Source organism: Haemaphysalis longicornis, unplaced genomic scaffold, assembly GCF_048455015.1.
Source record: "Haemaphysalis longicornis isolate Haplotype H1 unplaced genomic scaffold, Haemaphysalis longicornis Haplotype H1 scaffold_2, whole genome shotgun sequence".
Classification (NCBI taxonomy): Eukaryota; Metazoa; Arthropoda; class Arachnida; order Ixodida; family Ixodidae; genus Haemaphysalis; species Haemaphysalis longicornis.
In genome coordinates this window covers 3,045,316-3,066,890 of record NW_027526295.1, presented here as the reverse complement: position 1 = coordinate 3,066,890, position 21,575 = coordinate 3,045,316, and the positions used below count along the sequence as shown (strand labels likewise).

Here is a 21,575-nt window from a genome sequence, read left to right as displayed (position 1 = left end):
ATGTGGAGATTTCTGTCGGTGAATTCTTAACACGCGATGGTTTAACACGTTAGCTTCTCGTTGAATCAACCAATAATTTCTATCAACGCCACCTCAGCTACGCAGAAATCTTTGGTAACCTGCGTCGTTGTCCTCAAAAGCGTAGTACCGTTCTGTCCCACTGGTATGGATGTTTTTTAGTAGCGAAAGAGGTTGAAGGTGAGGAGAGGAAACATTTCGGCAGTGATCAAATCGAAACGCTGCTAGAGGCCGGACACTGGCCAATTTCACTGCACGTGGTAAAACTTTGATATAACACGAGTTCACAGCCCACAAAGCAGTCCTCTGTTTTACGGCTTGTTACTTGACCAAAAATGTAATTATAATGGTCGTTACTCACTTAACGTGTCTGCGTAATACAACGTGCAACCCTGCATTCCAGCGACAAAAAAAAACATTCCCACCAACTTATCAAAGCCAGAAACTTTAAACAGAACGTATTCTTGCCGGGGTCGCAGTTAGTTTCTTTTTTAAAAACGTTGTCCGGGGGGTTGTATTCTTGTGAACTGAAGGAAACAACATTAAACCCACTCTGCGTACGAACCGGGCCCTGAGACACGGATGCAGGGAATTGTGAGTGACGGCGTTTCTATTGCACACTAACTTTTTCGGGGTGAGGCGGGCGGGGAAGGATTATAAGTTATGCCAATTTGCGAGAATAGCAGCTGTCGAAGAAGGTGTCAGCACTGATATAAACACGTGCGGTTGCAACCGAAGTGGGGCCGCTTCAAGGGCTTCCATTGTGAACTGATAGCGGGAGCGGCCCTATCAGCCCGTTGGCTGGGTGTTATTGCAAGCCTGGCGGCGTGTAACAAGACCCATCCCGGGAGATTCGCGACGCTTTCCGACGGATACGACACAGACTCTGAAAACGGAAAAAAGGCACGTTTGACCGGGTTTCTGTCTTCCATCGGTCAAGGCTCTGGCTTCCTGGAGATATTTCCATACGGACGATGGATGCGCCACGTTTGTTCAGCTGGCGGCTCGTCATGTCACTTTTCTTCGTGTTCTGTCACAAAGGTACGAAGCAATCTTGTTTTTTCACAAAGGCTGTCCTGCAGTGCTCTCTACTTGTAGCCGCAGCTGATTTACCTCTGAATTACTCGTGGTTAACTGCTATGAAGAAGAGGCGTTATTGAGTTTCTCGCAGTACAAATTATTTCAAAAGAAAATGGTACAAAAGATGTCTCCTGCATATGAGTGAACTCTTTTATAATCTACGCGTACCCGAGTTGTCTCCGTATGTTTAGACGGGGGCTATATACGTTGTGTACAAAAATGCATAGGAAAGAAATAACTTGAAAGTGGATTTTGTGGCCAGCGCAGGTTTTCGAAGTTTAATGGTCGCTTCGTTAATTATACCGAAAACAATTTGTGTGGAAACGGTAAGGAATTGATGACTTATAAAAACCGGATAGAACGGTTGGTACGAAATCAGATAGATCCATACTCAAAAGAAATATAAGAAAAGCAAAAAAAATTTAAAGATATAAAGTAAAGGTAGGTCAAAAGCAATTAGCGATAACTCATGGATGTGTTCTTCTATACAGAACATTTTCGCAGTTTACTGATGCGCCTAACGTGACCGCAAAATTATTCTCGGAGCTTCTGTACCTTCTTGGCTTTTGAACGTAACGAGAGTAGTTAGCGAAAAAATGAAACAGGAGTAGATGAGAACAAGCGTGCAGGTTGCATTAATGTGAAATCCCCCCAAAAAATATACGGGGTCGTTCATCTGTAAATATACAATGACGGGATTACTGCTTTGTTGACTTGTGCACGTATAAGGTCCGTAACGAGAGCGGTTGGAGCCAATATAAATTACGGGGTTGGCAAAATTAAGCAGTGAACTTTGCATTTTATAATCACCAGAAAAGCTGTAAAGCTACCTCGGGTCATTCATGTACGAATAAAGAATTACTAGTGACCCGATTCACCAATTGTTGATACCTTTATAGAAAGAAAGACTTTATTGAGCGGCCTTCAATGTCACCTGACATCGGCCGATATAGTGAATATGTTAAATAAGCTGATAACGTCAAAATAATTCGCCGATTTTTTCCACAACCCTTCCCTTTGGTGTTGTGCGTGGCTCATGTTCAACAGGGGCTATTATGATGCCGTATCGCCACAGCTTGCGAAGGCGAAATAGTTGCAGTCAATGTCCCGACGCCGTATTCGCCTATTTATTTCAGTTCGGACTTTAAAACCCCCGTTTTTACTTAGGTCTCGCCTCTAAAACACGCATGAGGCCCACCCATGCACGTGCCCCACCAAAAACCGTGTTATTTTTTATCTCAGCTTTTAAAAATCGCATTTTCTTCGCAAAATGAGTTAAATTTGGGACCTGTTGCTAACACTCGTGATACTCCTGAGACCCTCGTCCAGCAGAGCATTCGCGTGACAGTTTTCTTTCCTTCTTGCGGCCGCAGTTGGTGCTGTCAGGGAGGCATGCAATGCAACCCAGGTGAGAGAATGTTACAAGGGCATCATGGATAGCGTACTGGAAGAGTTCAGTCAGCACCCATTCAGCATCAGTCGGCTCGATGGCCTGTGCGCGTAAGTAGATTCCTGCCGTGTCTGTTACCAGCCGCCGCGGCGACGTGAAAATCTGAGGGAGTTGGCGGTACATGTTGAACCTCAGCGCAAGCGAACGAAACACGGACGAAAGTAAGAGAAGTAAGAAAGCACTGACTAATACCTGAACATTACTTTCTCTGAAAATGGCCAATGTGAGCGAAAGCGACGATAACGAAACATGAAAAATAAGATAAAATAACTTTGAACCCAGTTCCCCCGAGTGTTAAATATGCATTAACGACGGAGCTGTGGGTTGTCTTTACGAAGATTCTGTTTAGCTTCGGCTTCTTTCTTGTGCGTAGTGTTAGGGCAGTCTACAGCGGCGAATTCTCATATCATTTGCTTCTTGATAGTTCCTGTAACACAACCATTGCAGACGTCATCTGTAGACAGGCATGTATTGGCCGTAGTTTGGTGACGTTTACAAAAGAAGTGTGAAATAAATAATTGTGGTGAGTAAATGAAAATCGGCCTGATGGGTGGGTCTTCTCAGCGGCTAATTGTCATATGATTTTTTTTTCGGCATGCTTTCTACAACTACAGTGGCTAGAATAGGAAAGTGTGATTAGCGGCATGCAGCGCCTGCAAGGAGCTTTGAATCCGCCGATAGCGATCCACGAGGGGGCGCGCACGATCGTAATAGAAGTAATGTTTAGTTAGTGTTAGCAGTGCGTTTAAGCACCTTTTTGACAGTGCACCAACAAAGGAAGATGCTGGAGGCAAGCGTCGCACGGTGTTTGTCCTTTCTTTTCGAGCGTAGCACGTGCAGAAAAAAAATCGCGCCAATCCACCCCGTGAATGTGGTTGGAAAGCAAAGCTGTAAACGGCACCCATAACGATTACTCATGCGGCGTCACTTAAAATCACTCACATCGCTCTACAAATAGTAAAACCAGAGAGAAGTGAAATGCACTTAACCACACCATTTATTACTTCAAAGAGGTATTCTTGGTAAGGTTAAATCAATGCATGATGCATGAACGGTGTTTGGTTGAGTTGTATTGGTATAGCACAACAGTGGAAACTTTTTTTTATAAAATCAAAGTAAGCTCCAACCCGGTGTTAGACGATCTGACTTCTCCGTCTCTGCACCGCGGACGGAGGCGACGAGACGGAAAGGTCAGGGTAAGGCGGAGGTACGGTCTGTTTCAGAAGGCGATAATGCTGGATTATCTCCCTGGACGTGACAAGCGGGTGACTGTCCTCGTGCAGCTCCATAGCACGGGAGGTAAAAGCGCAGGCTTGTTGGGTGGGCGTATTTGTTGCCCTCCATTGAAGCGTGAGGTGGTGTCCAGATGAGCCGAATGGAACCGTTTGGGGAGTGGTTTTTTAGCACGCACAGTGCAGGTCAGGACACCCAACCCGACTGGTAATTCCAGTAGGCTTGCTGGGAATCGGTGACTACCCTCCGAACCCCTGGTTGAGTGAGAGCCAAGGTGATGGCTGCCTCTTCTGCTGCCGTCATTTGTTGGGTCCTAAGCGAGGTACACGCAAGGAGGTTGGTTCTGGTGGTAGCCACGATGATGGCGTGTTGCTGTCCTCGATCTTTGGAGAAGTCTGCGTAGATAACTGCATGAGCCGCACCGAGGGTGGTGTTTAGCGCTTGAGCCCGTGCTTTTCGTTGACCCTCGTCATGTGAGGGGTTCATATTTCTAAGCAAAGGGAGCATCTTTAGTTTTAGTCGCCAATAGTCTGGGAGTACGTCAAGCGGAGTGACATTCTGGGCTGCCCAGCCAATCTGGTGAAGCATGCAGTTACCCACGGCAGTTCTGAGTCGGACCTTCTGGTTAGAAAGATGGCCTTCTATCAGCTCTTCCACCGTGTTGTGGAGCCCGTGCTAAGCAGCCTCAGTGTGGACGCACTCATGAGAAGACCAATGGCCTGCTCAACCGCCTTTCTAATCATTATATAGAGCATCTCTATGTCTTCCTCGTCGAGAAGAAGATAGGGGTTTGTCGTAAGTAACTCTCGAGAGGACAAAAGCTTCAATTAATCGAAAGGTACCGGATTCTTTTAGGCCTCGCTTCTTGGTGGCAACTCGCCTGATCATGTCTATGATTAGATTAATATTGTTTTTGAGGCGGTGCAAGGAGACGTCACTCTTGGTGTTGGCCTGGAAATGTAGGCCCAGGATCTTGATGCTGGGGTTTGGAGTGATGGCCTGGTCATCAAGGACTATTTTAATGTATTCCTTGATTTGGCGTGAGGGTGGACGACAAGGAGCTGTGACTTTTTACGGGAACGCTGGAGGCCACAGGCTTTAGCGCATTGGCGCACTAAAAGTGAGATTCCATGGATTGGTGTGAGCTTCCTTTAATTTTTGTAACTCTTAGCACATGAGCAAGGTGCGCACAGGGCCGCTAGACGGGCGTGAGTGGTCGTGTGACGCTTTCACGTGGCATTCAGCGAGAAGGCAGGGGGTAAACCCGTAGATGTGCTAGGTCAGTACACCATTTGTCTTCACGTGTTCGTGTGGGCTCGTAGCTAAATCGGTAAGATAACGCGCTTTCGCTTTGTTAGTCTGTTAGTTCCAGGTTCGATTCCCGGCGGTGCCCGTAAATTCTTTTATTTGTTAGCTGGAGTTTTCTGGTGACACCAACGGTCGCGAAAGAACCCTTGGGGGGTAGAGGTAGAAAGCTTTGCTTTAAAAAGCGGCAGTACTAACTTTGTGGACGGCAGCCAGCTCCGAAACATGCCGGTGAAGAAGAAGCCGGGCGTTGCGTGCATGAGGTGCAAGCGGGAGTATCCTCTGGAGGATACAAGGTTCGAGACCGCTGAGGATGCGGAAGGGCAGGACTTCATGTGTATAATGTGTGTTATGGCGTCGTGCCTCGACCGGCTAGAGCAGGAGAAGGAGCAACAGAAGGTACAAGTTGACGGGTTAGTGGAGGAGCTGAAAGCGGAAAGGCAACAGCGGGAGGTGCTGGAAGGGAAGCTAGCCCAGGTAGAAAGTGTCTGTGTGCCGAGGGATGCCATTCCAGAAAGCAATGGCGTACGCCCCGAGGCAAGCGCAGCGAGTGTGCCTGGCTCCGAGGCGGGAAGACAAGGGGAGGCCAGGGCCGCCGAGCATGAGGCAGCGGGCGGACATGACAGCGCTGGTCACGGAGAAGGGCCTAAGGCTGTCGTGGAAGAAGGGAAGGGTTCGCGGCCGGGCAAGAGCTACTCAGAGGCAATCAGCGCGAAAGCCTCGGCGGCAAAAACACCTGCGCAGCCAAAAGAACCAAGGGAGAGGCGAGTCACCATTGTGGGCGACTCGAACATGCGCAGGGCAGAGCAGGTGATTACAAAGAGGGTAGAGGAGGACAACAGAGTTAAGGCTAGCACGCTCCCTGGAAAGACGATTAGCGTGGTGATGGAGAGGCGAAAGAGCAGGTGTGGCACACAATGACAGACAAGCACCTAGTGGTGATAATGGGGGGCTTAAACGACGTTCTTCAGGGAAGAGGACGAGGCATAGCGAAGCAGCTGGCGAGCGGGGTCAGTGAACTCCGGGCGATTTCGGAAGACATCCAGATCGCGGTCTGCACGGTGCCAAAAGTTGAGGGCAGAGGATGCCACGGTGCAAGGGCAGTTGTAAAAGTCAACGGGGAAATTTGGAAGCTCGCTAAAGCAATGAATTTTGAAGTGGTTGACCTCAACCGGGAAGTGCACAGTGCGGGCCGGGGGCATGCGTTTGTTCGGGACGGAGTACATTTCACTGGGGGAGTAGCGAAGCCGGTGGGGAGGCGACTAGCTGCGCGGGCGGTAGCTTATTTAAGGGGGCCAGGAGCATCTCGGAAGCTGGACTAAATAACAGGCACAGTGAAAATGCGGCAGGGACAAGCGATTGCCATCCAGGTAGAATGTACAGCGCAAAAGAAAGTACCAAAGTTAGCACACACGGAGCACAAAAGCTTAGAAAAGGGCATGAGGTAGCAATGCAGGCGAGCGAGGTGGCAAGCGACGTCCCCCCGGTGACCGACTCTTATCCCAAACATAGGAAAAGAGTTACCCGAAAGAAAAAAAAATTCACCCCACCTCCCCGAAGGGAATCGTGAGGAAATGCGAATGCATTTCTTTTGCGCGAGAGTGCGCGGAATTTATAATTAATGAGGAGACGGTGATTTGTAGCGTAACCATTTATTTAACACCTGTTTGTGTTGTCGTTGTACTTGACCGCCACGATCACTGCCTTGTGGTCGGTAAAGTGCACAGTCAAAGGGTCTTTGAGAAGCATGCGGGCGTGGGAGAGTGGGGCGAGCGTCGAGAGGAGAAGCACCGAAGCACCGCGCCTACCCTCGCCTACATTCTCCCACACACGCGGGAGCTCCGGCGAGATGATGATGATGATGATGATTTCTATTGGTTTCCCCTTTGTATCGGGGTGATGACATGTCATCTTACCAAAAAAGACTAATATACCTATGTTTTACACTTTTGGTTCAATACAAGCGCTGCTTAGGGCAGGCACAAAAAGCTTATTAGGCACAAAATACTTTTTTTTTTCTGTTACAAGTGGTAACTGTCCTAGGCAATATTCCCCTCTCTGCTTTTCGTCCACCAGCATTCTAATCTTCTTTTCGTCCCCTCGACAGCCTTGAAGTTAACTTCCTCTGTGATACCTTTAAATCCTAGGGCTTCTGACAGCCCAATATTTCCTTCATGTAGATTTGGAGGGATACCCTCACATTCTAGCACGATGTGCCGCATAGTTTCTGTTTCTTTTCCGCAGACCACGCATACCCCATCATTTTGTGAATACTTCCCCACAAAACTCTTAGTTCGCAGGCAACCTGCTCTAGCCTCAAAAAGCAAAGCACTGCCCTGGGAATTATCGTAGAAATTTTCCTTTCTGATGTTCATCTTCTCAGCCCTGTACATCTCTAACGACGTTTTGGCTTCCATTTTTTCCCTCCATTTATTCGTTTCAATCTGCCTTGCCTCTTTTTTGGTTACCTTGGCTGTTTTGGATTCCCCACTGTTCTTTCCGTATTTCATCGTTAGCCTTCTAGTCTTTCTTAACCACTGCGTGTCCACGCTTTTCAAGTATAGGTACCTTTCTCGGAGCTCCCGCGATGCGAGCGCCCTCACACGCCCGAGCGCGCTCCTTCTCTCCACTCACTCGCCGCTGATCCGCCCGCACCACCTGCTCCGGTTGCTAGGGGAGAGGAGGAGCGCGCGCGCTCGCAGCTATTGCTATGGGAGAGGGGGTGAGAGCGGAGAGATAACACCTGCGGGCGCGTGGACGCCGCACGGCGCCTGACATGGCTCCACTAAGAAATGCATTCGCATTTAAAAGTGCGGGGTCACTAAGAATAACTACATAAACATGCACGGTGGCAGATCACGGGAATAGATAGGGGTGATAGAGTCCAAGGCGGGAAATCAGATGGCATGAGTTTTCGTCGTTGGGTAGGTACAGAGATGTTTGTAATATTTAGAGTTTCTGGGAAGCTCGAAATTTTGTTGCATCGTACAATACCTGCCAAGAACTTGGATTTTGCGTGCAGCGCATGCCTCAAGTATATTCGAAATGTTTCCTGCATTCTAATAATATCTAAAGGCAAGCAACCAGCATCTGCGACAGTGCCAACACACGATGAGCCCTTAGGAAGGCCGAGGCAGTACGCAGGCAGTTGTTTCTAGCCGCATTGAGTTGCTTTTTGCATGTGGGCGACAGCCGTTGAAGAACCGGCAGGCTGTAGCGCAGCAAGCCGTCTACATATGCTTTGCAGAGAAGCACCATGGATCTGCAGTCGCTTCCCCATCGACATCCAGCAAGGTATCCAATAACTTGTGCCACCGCAGAGAGACGAGTACGTAATCGCTTGACTTCCGGCGCCCATGATAGATTTCTATCTACGATGATCCCAAGGTATTTTTGGGTTCGTGCGTATTGCAGACAACGACCGCCAAGGATTAGAGGGTATTGTCTCATCCGCTTGCGGGTGAACGCCATGGCAACGATTTTCTCGGAAGAAAGGCGGAGACCCTTGGACGCAAGGTACGAAGACACATTGCTCAAAGCTTTCTGCAGCCGCTGTTGCGTTGTACGACGTGACCTTGCCGCACACCAAATGCAGATGTCATCCGCATAAAGTGTGACCTTGACGCCGGGAGGGAGCGCACGCTTTAGGTGGATAAGCGTGAGGTTGAATAATACAGGACTTAAAACGGCTCCTTGAGGCACTCCTTTCTGCATACTGTGATGGGAAGTAGGGCCTTCTGGCGGGCACATGAAAATTTCACTTCCTTTGAGGTAGCTCGCAATCCAGGCGTACAGTCTTCCACCAAGACCAAGGAGAGCTAAGGACTCTAGAATTGCAGTATGCAAGACTGAATCAAATGCTGACTTTATGACAAGGAATACTACTGTCGGTATGTGTCCGCTTTGTAGTTCTCCTTCCAGTGAAGCGAAGAGAGCGATTATGTTGTCAATAGCGGATCTGTTTTCCCGGAAGCCATTCATTTCAGGTGGGTAAAGGTTTCTGCTTTCCAAGTACCATATAATTCTCTTAAATATCATTTTTTCCATGATTTTGCCAATGCAGCTTAGTAAGGCGATAGGCCGGAATGAGTCGAATCTTGTCGGTTGCTTCCCAGGTTTTAGGATTGCAGTAATTTTAGCGATTTTCCATTCTGTAGGAACACTACCACAGAACCAGGTTGAGTTGTAGTATTCCAGAAGGCGTAGGCGGGAATGGTGAGACAGATGGGAAATCGCTTCGTAAGGTATGTCATCATGACCTGGAGAAGAACGTTTCTTGACATTCGAGATGGCCGTGTCGAGCTCTCGAATAGAAAACGGAAGGTCCATTGCGGCTACAGCGTTTGGTGGCGTTACGTCGGGGACACGTTGAAGGAATAGCGGAGGCATGGATACTGTAGATATGAGCCGACAATACTCCTCAGCGGCTTCTTTTTGTGATATGCCTTCGTGTAACGACAGCGCTTTGAAAGGATACAGTTGTTGGTTATCTGTGCGCATACCTTTTATAATGCGCCATACCCTCGATAATGGTTTGTGGACATCTAAGTTTGTGCAAAAATCACGCCACCGTTGCCGGTTTAAGTTTTCTAAATAACGCCTCACGTGTCTTTGCGCTTTGCGAGCCTGCCTCAAGTCCTCTAAGTTTTTGGTGCGTCGCGCCTTACGCTCAGCGCGTCTGCGGATGGCACGCAGCCTTTCATATTCTGGATCGGTCTTAATATCTAGGCGCTTCCTCACTACGATCGATGACTCTGTCAGACCATTAACCATAGTTCGTATTATGTCATTGTCTTTAGTGGCTGCGGTTATTCCCACGTCAGTGCGGTTTTTGAAGGCTTCCCAATCTGTGCGCTTGACATAGCTTTGACGTCGACCCACAGCTGCATCTTGATAAGATATTAAAATCGGAAAGTGATCACTGCCTCTCGTTTCCAAATCTGTACGCTAAGTAAATTTTCGGATGAAGCTGTTCGACACGAAGGAAAGCTCAATACAGCTGCTGATGGTTGTATTTTTTATGTAGGTGATGCTGCCGTCATTGAGAGGTTCGATTCCGTGATTGATAAGTAGATCAGCAAGTCTTGCTCCACGAGAATTGGTATGCGCACTTCTCCATATTTCATTGTGGGCGTTGAAATCACCGCATATGATGTGAGGAGGACGTGTCCCTGCAATTATATTTCCAAGCCTGCGGGCATCAAATGCAGCTCCTGGTTCCGAGTAGGAAGCAATAAATGTAAATCGCTGAGTCCCGGTCATAGTGGTGGCACACACATATTCCTCAGTGTCGTGAGGTTGGACGGGTACGCTTGCTGCTTATACATCTTTCCGAAAACCAATAAACAACCGACTTACTCCCGTCAGGCGGTGCGAGTGAAGGAAATAATAATTTCTTAGCCGAAAGTGATCTTCAACGCGGGATTCCGAGATTACGAGGAATGGGAACTGGTAAGTCTGTACAAGTTGAGGGAAATCTGCAAGTTTTGAGCGCAGGCCGCGGGAATTCCATTGGAAGATTGTGCAGTCCTTGAGGTTAGTGTTTAGAGACACCTTTGGAGACGTGATTTGAAACTTGGTCGTCATTGCTGAACTCCGAAACCCCGCTGCAGCACCTTGAAGGAGGACGTCACAAGGGGCTCCAAGGCCAAGATAGCCTCGACTTCAGGGAGAGATTGAGCGGACGGGTTAGCGTGCAGCAGAGCCTTGAGAGCCGTAAAAAGCATGGGAATGAGAAGACTCACAACATCTGGCTGTGTGGATTGATGTGCCGTCTCGTCGAGGTTCTTCCGATGACGTCGCTGTGAAGACGAGGCTGTGTCCTTAGTAGCACCTGACAGTTGAGCAGATTTGGGCGGTGTCTGTTCTTGGAGTGCTCCCGAATATGACTTGTTCTGTGGTGGGCTTTGAAGCGGTGCGTCTTTCGATGAGGAAGCACCGTTGTAAACACGACCTGTGGGTTCGGCGGAGGTTCACGTCGATTGGTAGTTTTGCCCTGGATTTGCTCGACACTGCGAGCGAGAGTAGCGGCCTTTTTCTGCGGGCAGGCTCCATACGACGCGGGATGTGGGCCTCCACAATTCGCACACTGAGGTTGGGTCCGGGAGCTGCAGTCCTTGTGCGAGTGAGCACCGGAGCATATTTTACAACGTACTGGTCCTCTGCAGTTTTTGGCGATATGACCATGTCGCTGACATTTGAAGCATTGCCTCGCTGACCCCGTATATTCTGTCACCGGAAAACTGCAGAAGCCGAGGAACATACGTTCCGGCAGGGGTGAACCTGTTTTAAACTCCAGAATCACAGATTTTCGACGAGATTCAGTAACGACGCCGTCATCATTAGGCCGGTAGGCAACTTGCCTTCGGGCAGATATCACGCCTTGGTCGCGTAGAGGAACACCTTCGATTTTCCCGTAGGTAGCCATGTAAGAGTGCGGTACCCGAACATCCACAGCCATGCCAGCGATAGTAGAGATCTGGAGAAGGCGTTTCACGGCGGTCAGAGACGATACTGTTACAGTGTATGAAAGGTGGACTCTAGTAGAAATAGATGAAATACGTGCCCACAGCTTAAGAAGTGACCATAAACCTTTGACTTTTCGAAAAATGGAAGGTCAAAACCGGAAAACGGTGGTACAAGACTTGAAATTAAACAATCAGCAAATAACTAATATTGCCAAAATCTCGGAGACGGAAATTCAGAGACAACCTACGAAAGATTGGAAATACAGCGAACTGATTGGTTTCATTCAAGGAAAGATAAGGAACGCGAAAGAGCGCAACTACTGGAAAGGAAAAAGAAGGAAATCAAGGAAGCTATATCACAAAGGCAGCAAGCATCGAGAGAGCACAGGTAGGCCAAGCGAGTGGGAATGCAAACAGAGAAAATAACTTGGAGGTGGAATTGGTATCACCTTAAGAAGATGGAAGTACAGAAACGTGTAAAGCAAAAACTTAAACGAGAAAGTGAGCGATGGGTCTCGAATATACGGGCAAAGGATAAAGGTGCGCCGAGAAAGTTTTGGAATCATGTAAAGGAACTAAGGAAAAAGACCGAAGGAGTACAAAGTCATGTCATAAACGGCGAAGGGCAGCTACTAAAAGGGGAAGAAGCGTTATTTCACATGCGCTCAATGATACAAGAGAAGTTCAGAAGAACGGAGAGAGGACTACAACATTTATAGCGTGGGGCAACTGAGGTGCGTACAGATAGAAAGCTAAAGTTGGAGATCTAAACTGGAAAAAAGCCGAAGAAAATGTTCCAGCTAATACGGCAACAGGGACGGATGAAAGTCCTGTACGAGTGGTCAGCCTACGGGGTCCAAAAAGCAAGGCACACCTGAATCGAGCAATCAAAAAAGTGATAAAATCTAAGCAAGTACCGCACAATTGGCGTAACAGCAGGATGAAGATGATATATAAAGGTAAAGGAGACAGGGCTGATGCCAATTCGTACCGCAGTGGCATACAGGCTGGCAATGCAAGACATAAAAGCAGAACTACAGGCGTGGATAGAGGAAAACAGCATACTGGGAGAACTACAAAATAGTTTCAGACAAGACAGACGCTTAGTGTAAGATATATTTTTTCTAACCCAATGCATAAAGGTGTGAATGGCTCAGGAGCGACCACTGTGGATAGCATTTCTCGATATAAAGAGAGCCTACGACAACGTAGTGTTGCTGCATAATATTAGGAGAAAACATTCTTAGGTAAATTCAGTTTTGTTGAAGGCATCGATGCCTTGCGTAAAGATTTTATTTATAGGACTACAAGAGGCATTTTGTAGCCTTCATTTTCCGTATGCCCAGACATCGAAATAAACGTTGTGATGCACTCAAAGAAGTAACGTAGAGCAGAGTGGGATGTAAACATTTAGCACGTTTTGTGCAATTTTGCAGCGTCCATTAGCATATTTGCACCCTTTATTTTATTACACACACAATAGGGTGCTGTGGTGAACACCCTAGTCGGCCATAAGTACCAACCAGCACCCTTCTCGGCTGCTGTTTCACCTTTTTAAACGGCTGTTTACACCCTTAATTTTGAAGCACCCTCATGTTATGGTGCCGGAGTTTAATTAGGGTGCTTAAAAGGTGCAAAAAGGGTGTAAAATGTTGAATGCGCCGTTTGAGCACCCTTAAGGGTCTAAAGATGTTTAGTGTGTGATGTTTAAACCATCGCCGTGTGTCCTGAAGCACGTCCACTACACATATTTACCGGCGTCAATCTGCCCGTAGCTGGCAATAACCAATCCATCCACGAATCAGAATATTCTTTCAGCCCTTTTCTATAATTCCACTTCAAGTTTGTGATCCAATTTAGCCAGGAAAATGTAACTTATCCCCGGGGTAACTTTTCACCCTCTGGATTTCTTAATAAATAGTCCACCCTTTGAGCCTACAAATGTGCTGCTTAAGTAAAAAAAAAAAAAAAACCTGTCGCTCTAAGAACGATGCCAAGGACATCCCAGGTGAATTCCTAAAGGCAAATTCATCATTGTCTTTACTAATTGTTTCTTCCACGTACATCGTTAACTTATCCTGGGGAAAGGAATAGTATGGCTATGCTGAATCTGCTTAAGCTCTGGTTTCTCTCAGAACACAGGAATGAAAGGACTCCTTCTCAATTCAAGATAGCAAATGGGTCCTGGGCTGCAAGTAAATTAAGCATCGTTTGAAAAAAAAAATAGAGAGCCAATACTCACTAGCCCCGTTCAGAACTTCGTGAATGAAAAGGCATATAAGTTTCAGAGGTTTTTTTCTTGTAAAAAAGTTTGAGACATAACCCATTCTCTTCCGTACGGCAGATGCACTCGTATCGAAGTAACATTGCTGTAACAGTAGAAGAGCACCTTTTTTAGCTGTTCCCCTTAGATTTCTTGAAATTCTTTTCTATAGATATCGTAGCCTTCTCTAAAATCATCTCGTCTATCAGCACTACAAAGAATCCTTCTCAATCCCCGCCGTGTCAGCGCGGTTCGAAGTATGCAACCATGCGTAATAGCTCGGCTTTCTTTAGTGTTGAGGTGTTCATGGGTTATAGTGACTTGACATTTGGAGCAGTTGCACGGGAAGTGTCAACGGAAGAAGCAGGAGAAGATAGTGAATTTCTAGTGTGGCCCGGTTTTGTCTTCCAGCGCCTGATTCAGCATAGTTCGACAGAGAGAGGGTCGGGTGATAGACTTAAACTTTCATGCCGTAATATTAGTTGGGATCCTAGTGTAGTACCTTCATCTCCAAGAATGCGATGCGAGGATGGCTGCGTGCCAATCTGCAAAACTATGATGTCATTTATAGCAAAGAGGGCATGTAATAGTATACTGCTCAGCCGCACTCACGCCAAAAAGTTTTAGTTTTATACTGTGTAAAGTTTAAATTCCTGAGCAGCCTCCCACACAAGCACAGTGATTGCGCTCATGCTTCGCTACGTTGCTGAACTGATTCTTGCCTGGGAGATGTGCTCCACACCTGCTGTCCGGATGTGTGCTCCCAGATTTATGCAAAAGGTACAGAAATATATGTGGGTAATAAAGAATAGCTGAAAAAAGCGGAACACGCGCCGCAAAAGGCAATATAAGCGCCGGACGAGTATCGCCCCTTGCCACATGTGCGATGCTTTCCTCCTTGATCGGTGGAGATGCCGACGGAGGTAAGCAGCTGCCTCCGGTGAAACAGGATCGGAACGAGTGTCGAAGGGTGGTGTAGAGGGGCCTGGTCACGCGGTGACGGACGCAGCCGCACAGTTCAGCAGAAAATTAAACAGCAGTTCAGCAGAATGTTTACCTAGGTTTAGCATTCTTGCAGAGATATAAGCATCTGCAATAATTATTGTTGTGGCGCTTCAAGACGGTTCCAACTAAATACAGCTCGACTTCAGCCATAAAACGGCTTTGTGGAGGAGGAAAACCTCTGCCTATACGGTGGTCACTGTCCAGATTTATCTGCATAGCTTCCAATGGCCTAAGTTATTTATGGGCCATGAGGGTTTTATATATAAGCTGAGATGGGTGCCCTCAGTTCTGATTATTTCTTATGTTTGCCAAGTACAGACTTGTTCCAATCATATTTAGGATTTCTTGGAATATCCATTGCAAATCGAACTCAGTGTTAAACCCGATGTGATGTTTGAGGGAATACTTTGATTTGTGACATGTCTCTGTTGTGCGGAGGCGCACGCACGCATTTACATTAGACGAGCTTTCCACAAACAGCACAAAACAGGTGGTTTGGACTTTCACGTTGCATTTACGATTAAGTCATTTCCGAAAAGTTACGTAAACGGAGATGTTTGTAAAAGTGTTGGCAGAACCCAACTGCCTGCATACGCAAAGTCATTCAGCAAATAAGAAAAAAGGGTACAAAATCCTAGTGCTGCATTTTTAGCGCGTTCTCTATTTGGTTAACGCGTATTATTTTATGTATTTCATTACCTTTTATCTCGTGAGTCTTTTAGATCAAGGCGCATGATTCCACCCTTTTTATTTTGTTACGCAGAGAACACGGTACAAAGTCGAGGTGTGCGGTGTACTTGGCTGACTGCTCGGACCCTGCACTCGGCGCTTTGGAGATACTGTACGCTACAGCTCGGGATGAAGCCTGCACTGATTCGGAGCGAAGCCTCCTCAAGAGTAAGCTACCCACACGCAAACGATAAGTTGCGATACACAATTGGTGGTGTTCTTTGCTATTGGTTGTAGAAGGACATCCAAAATGCCTGCCTAGTGAAAAATCTGCCCATACGTATGGTTGCGGACAAAATTATTTAAAACACAGTCTCGTTAATTTACAAGAATTTGTTCTTCCAGAAAATGCCTGGCTTCATTCGTGTACGTTTAAAGGAGTCCTCCCTAGTAGAAAAAGTTTCGTGTGAAGCGGCAATGGCGGTCATAAAGCGAGCAACACCAATATTTTGTGATGTTCCCAAATCCTAGTTACAATTACTGGTAACGTGACCTGTACGCACACCACGTATTCCATCTACAACCACTCTATCACACTCTATGGTCTACAGGCTAAGTCCAAGGAGCATTTGACAGTGCTGATGGGCACTCTCAAAGAACGTCTAAGTATACAGCCTCAATTGGTTCGTAATGGCAGCAAGAGGAGAAAACTGCCCGCTCCACCTGCGGCTGCACCATACACTGTGTTGGCGTCACACGTGCTTTCAATGTGTTTTCAGGCTAATTAAGACTTGAAAATGTTTAATTTCACAAATTTCATGGCTGACATCAACTTTTAACAATTCGTGTGTTGATTGGACAGGTTAAAAATGCCAATAATTCTCAAAATTCAGCCCAGCAAATTTATTACTTCAAAGTCATATTTGCCAGCTTACACGTCAGCAAACGGGCGGGTAATTGGTGCGGTAACTCGTACGGTAATTGGTGCGGTGCCCGTGAAGGCATACTGTGTTTTCTATTATTCTAAATATTGAGGGAAAACTAAAGTCTACAAACAAATTGGCTTATATCGGTAGATTAGAGTATGTAGAATACAAATATACCACTTGCAGCTGCAGCAGTTGTTTATTAACGCAGACCGTGCAGAAAGCGCAAAGGTAGGTATCGCAGAGCCATCCACTCCTCGCCCGACAATTTGTGGCTGCACAATTCTTGAACGGCGAAGCAGAAATGGTAAAATTTGCCTGAGCATTTTTTTCTGAATCAAACAAGTAATTGTTAAGTAAATCTTTCAAACCTTGACATTCGACACAAATTTTTACGTTTGTCTTTTTTCACTCTTTATATTTTCGTGAATCTTCACCCCCGGCTACGCGTATTCATCTTGCGCGTCACACTTTCACCCATGTTGATCACATTTGCAAGGTATCGCCCATCTTCGCAAGAACAGTCCGGCATCGAACCAATCAATGTCAGTCAATGAATGGAATGTGTCACCGGATTGCATTGTTGCAGTAAAGAAATCTGCTTCATCTCAGGAAGACTTTTTTGCCTATCTCTAGTCAAGAGCTGTGCATTGATTCTGAGCAATTGTCGAATGTTGAAAGTGACTGCAGAATATACGCGACTTTGAAACGATTTTAAACCTGCCATGTTATGTTTTCAAGTTTACCACGATGTCCGTCTTTCTGCGGGTGCCTTTTCTCCCTTCTGTTGTATGTTTTAAATATTGGTTCTGTTAGTTCCTCCTTTCCTATGTATGCCTCTTAGGGCCTTCAGGCTAGGTAAACAAAGAAATAAATAAATCTATGCTGTAACTTTTGTTTCTCACGTGCAATGAGAAGCAAAGAAGAGCGCTTGTAATAAGATGCGCTTGCTTACGAGCGCTATGAAAAGATTTATGCATTGGAGTGAACGTGAGAGCCTACCTTACAAAATACCACTAGCGCATATATATGCGATGCCCGCTGGCATACCCACAAGATACCCGCAGTCGGCTTAAAATTAGGCAGCCAGCGACTGGGTACAGCGGCTCGCAGGCGCCAGCACTTCCTTGGCTTCTGCGCCGAGATCTTCAAGCGTAATTTATGACCCCGCCCCTAATTTCGCTTGGGTGCCATTATACCAAGATGTTCACAAATAACTCCTTCGTGATCGGCTTGCGACCTTCGGAGCGGAAACGAAACCCGCCAGGAAGAAAGGTGAGGGAAAATAGTGCGTAGAAAATGAAACTGGAAATATAGCCCCGGCTTGCAGTGGCCGCTATGGGACGTGCACGTCAACGCACGAATTGAATATAAGGAAAACAGGGGAGCCAGTCTTATTTGTTTTGTCACGCTAGCCGTGGAGATGCGAGGCAGAACACGTCCGAATGCTTTCGCCCGTGAACCCACAACTGGGGTCCGCGTTCATTCTGCGCTCGTGGCCAGCCCCATTATTGGTTGCGCCCTATCAACATTGCCCGCGTGCAGCAGCAGACGACTGTTCTTGCTGGGGCGTGAAAAGAGACCAGTTGGGGGCCGGTTTACGGCGTTTGGGGTGGCCGGCACTGTATGGACCAGTTCCTTGCCCCAGAGCCGATGCTGGACGCGGAGGCAGGCCCGGACAGCCTGGGTGGCTACCGAGGTTGGCTCTGGGAACTTGGCTTAAAAGCGGTGAAAAAGGATCCCTTATTAAGGGTCCGCCGCAGTCACCCCACGCGGGCACGACTGCTCGCTGCCGACACGAAGGTTCCTGGACAACAGGATCCAGGGCCTTCGATAGGTGCTCATGATGGCCAATGTCTCTGGCCTTTAGTAGCGACCAGTCTAGGAGGCGCGTACTTGCTAGGACCCAGGAAAGAGGGATTGGCTCACTTCTCAGGGAAGCTTCTCGTCCTCAGTATCGGGAGTAGGGCTGGTCGTACTCTATAAGGATTACTCCTTCCACCTGATGACTGCTGCCCGTATGGGGAGGGTTCCCTGGTGGGTGAGTGGTTGGTGTACGAGCACATAAGAGGTCCACCGAAACCCTATAAGTCACATAGGCCTTCCTATGGAGATAGGTGATTCAGGTGCACATAGGATCGACGGATGCGTACAGGGTACAGTTTACCCCGTCTGTCGGACAGTTACCTTTACCAGTATCCGAAACCGTTGAGACAAGGGGGATTAGTACCTATGTAGGCTGGGCAGGTGTCTCTTGAGTACTCGGGGGACCTGGTGGGTGTTAGCCGGGGGGCTGGTTGTGAAGAGGGTCCAGAGATTAGGTGTCGTCACTCCGTCGCAGGTTCTCCCTGTTCTTCGCTGTCGGAGCTCAGATGGTTGGAACCTATAGTAGGGTCCGCTGAATACCAATTGGAACTGTCTGACGCCCATCCTGAGTTTTCAGGCCTATTTTAGGAGTCAGACATCTAAGGATTAGAACAAAAACCTCGCTGTCCCCATTCCCACCCACTTCCCCATAACCCCTTCCTTATTACCACCCTCCGCATCCCTCATCCCAACCTTTCCTGCTACCGTCCCAGGGGAGATCAGTGGAGTCTCCCCGGGCCCGCTCTCCTGGCTGTGGTGTCGCTGTGTAGCATTTTTCCCTTTTATTTTCCACTTCGGTGGGTTTTTCCTTCTCTTCAAAAACTCTAGTTGACCTCGGTCCAGTTTGTTTATTTTTAATTGGCGTCACCCGTGATACGTATGTGGTACGGGTTGGGCTTTTATTTTATATTATAGTCCTTTAGCTTTATGTCGACGGGAGTGAAAACGTATTGGGTGTCAGAAAGGTGGGTTTAGGGTGGGTGAAGAAGAGTGGGTTACGGGAAGAACACGGCCGTGGTTGTTGGGAGCGCATATGGGTCAAGACCCTGCCTATGTTATCTACGGAAGACGGACCTGGCGAGGAAAGGTCATCTTGAGGCTTCGGAGGGAACAAGAAGTGTATAGGTAAAAGCAATGATGTGCTGTTGGCCACGTCAGTTGTAGCACAACCAAGGTCTTTTTGATGACAGTGCGAACTCCGAGCAGCAGATGAACTGTCCACTGTGGAGGGGCGTGGCGAGCCATCAATGAGGCCTTTAGCATACGATGAAATCTCTCGACCATGACGTCGGTTTGAGGATGGTAGGCCATTGTTATTGGGTGAGTAACGCCGGGTAGAAATGTCAAGTGGTGAAAGAGTGCGGACTCAGATTGACAGCCATCATGCCTGCCTCATCTCCGTCGGCATACCTAAAAGGACGATCCATCTGCACATAAGTGCGGAAGCAACAGTTTCAGCTGCAATATCGTCTATTGGAACAGCTTCTGGACAGTGGGTAAAACGGTTGATAACTGTAGAGATGTGACCGTAGCCCTTTGATGAAGGTATGGCTCCAACCTGGTCCACGGGAATGGCGGAAAACCGTGAGTCTGGTAAGGGAAATGTGCCTAAGACGATGTGGTATGCCTAAAGACCTTGCATGGGCAGGCGGGGTAGGAACAGGCCTATGTGCATACGTCGGTATTTATACCAGGTCAGGCGTATTTTTCGGCAGCGAAACACCAGGAGGCGTGAACTCCAGGATGGCAGAGACGCTGAATGGGGTCGAATGCAATACGCCTAAGAGATGCAGGGAACTACGGCCGTGTACGGCCCTTGAACCGGTCAACGTCGAAGACGATGCTGCTTCCCCAATCAGGGAAAAGAATGTCCTCAAGCAACAGGAATAAACTGTTGGGCGATCGCAGACTTTGTGGCTTTTCATCATCTTGTAGTAGTTGAGGCAATCCTTAAGGTTGAACCGACAGTGGGTTACGGCGGAAATATGGCTCTCGGCGTCGTCTAGAGTCCGTGAACTCCCTTGACGTGCTGAATGTCCATCGTAAACTGTTCTTCGTAGGCCAAATGTTGCGTATCTCGAGGCGAGTATGTAGTGTTTGATGAATTCGCGACGTTAGTGTTAGGTAAGTGGTCGGAGAAAACAAATTTGCGGGCTTCGAGGAAAAGCGGAAGTGCTTGACAGCGAAGTGCTGTAGCGTTGCTCCGTTGGAGACAGTTTTCTCGAAAAGAAGCAGAGCGGGGACCAGCTGCCGTGAATGTGTTGCTGAAGTAAAGGCTCTATCGCACAGTGGGAGGAACCGTCAGCCATCAGGCTTGTGGAAGCGCTGTGCCGCAGGTGGACTGATGGAGTGGAAATGTTGAAGCGGGGTACGTCCGAACGCTTTCTCCCTTGAGCCCAAAACTGGGGTCATCGTTTATTCTGCGCTCGTGGCTGGCGTCGCGCTAGCGGTGCGTGGCCATCCACAATGGTGGCTTAGCCCCAGCATTATCGCTCTTGGTTACTGGCCATGTTCAGCAGCAGACGACTGTACTTGCTGGGGTGTTGCTCCAGATTATTTTCAGCAAAAAAGTACTGTTGGTCGTCGAAGAAGATTTGAAGTAGCTAGGAAATTTATATTGTTTTTGTTAAAACAAAAATGTATTCATCGTTTAGTGTGCTTTAAAGTTAATCCGTCAAAATAAATAGGCTCAGGTTTCCGAAATATTGAATTACATGGTTGAGACTAGAGTTTCGGACAAAACGGATTACCCAGGCTCGAGAAAAGGAAAGATCCAGTGGATTGCTGAAATCATGACCATGACCGCTCTGCACTGAATATATAGTTGACATTTTTTTTAGTAAAGTTAATCATGAAGGCGATGATGACTGGCGAATGAAGCCACAGATAAACCATCCTCCAATTTTTCAGCGGTCCTATAAGGTCGAAATAATACCGCAATTCTAAAAGAAAGCAGTGTGCTTTTATTGGTATAATTTTTCTCTTTGTCAGCACTGATACCGTCAGCCAAATGCAGTGCCCTACGGCTGCTGACGACCTGTGTGGAAAGAAAGATCGAAGAGTTTGACAACTCAAGCGAAGAAGTGAAGTCCAGTTGCAAGTGAGTCACTAGCAGTATTTCTGTTTTTCGCATATAGTTCAGTCCATACCGTCTTCATAGGTAACAACGTGCAAAGGCAGCTGATGCCTACGAGACACAAGGCGCAAAGAAATTGCTGGATCGGGAAGCGTGCCCCATCAAGGAGCGCTAAATTTATTTCTCAACTTTTCCAGCATGGATTAATCTTCAGTGA

At 47.4% G+C, this 21,575-nt stretch overlaps 1 protein-coding gene across 1 annotated transcript in view; it reads left to right on the top strand.

Moving 5' to 3' along the window:
- Positions 1 to 829: 829 nt before the first annotated feature.
- Positions 830 to 21,575, top strand: part of LOC144168689 (uncharacterized) — a 77,850-nt gene continuing 57,104 nt past the window's right edge. Inside the window, exons 1-4 of the mRNA XM_077697622.1 lie at positions 830 to 1,059; positions 2,472 to 2,598; positions 15,585 to 15,718; positions 21,274 to 21,382. Of these exons, the coding sequence (XP_077553748.1) occupies positions 993 to 1,059; positions 2,472 to 2,598; positions 15,585 to 15,718; positions 21,274 to 21,382 (437 nt within the window). The 5' untranslated portion in view covers positions 830 to 992. The remainder of the gene's footprint in view (positions 1,060 to 2,471; positions 2,599 to 15,584; positions 15,719 to 21,273; positions 21,383 to 21,575) is intronic.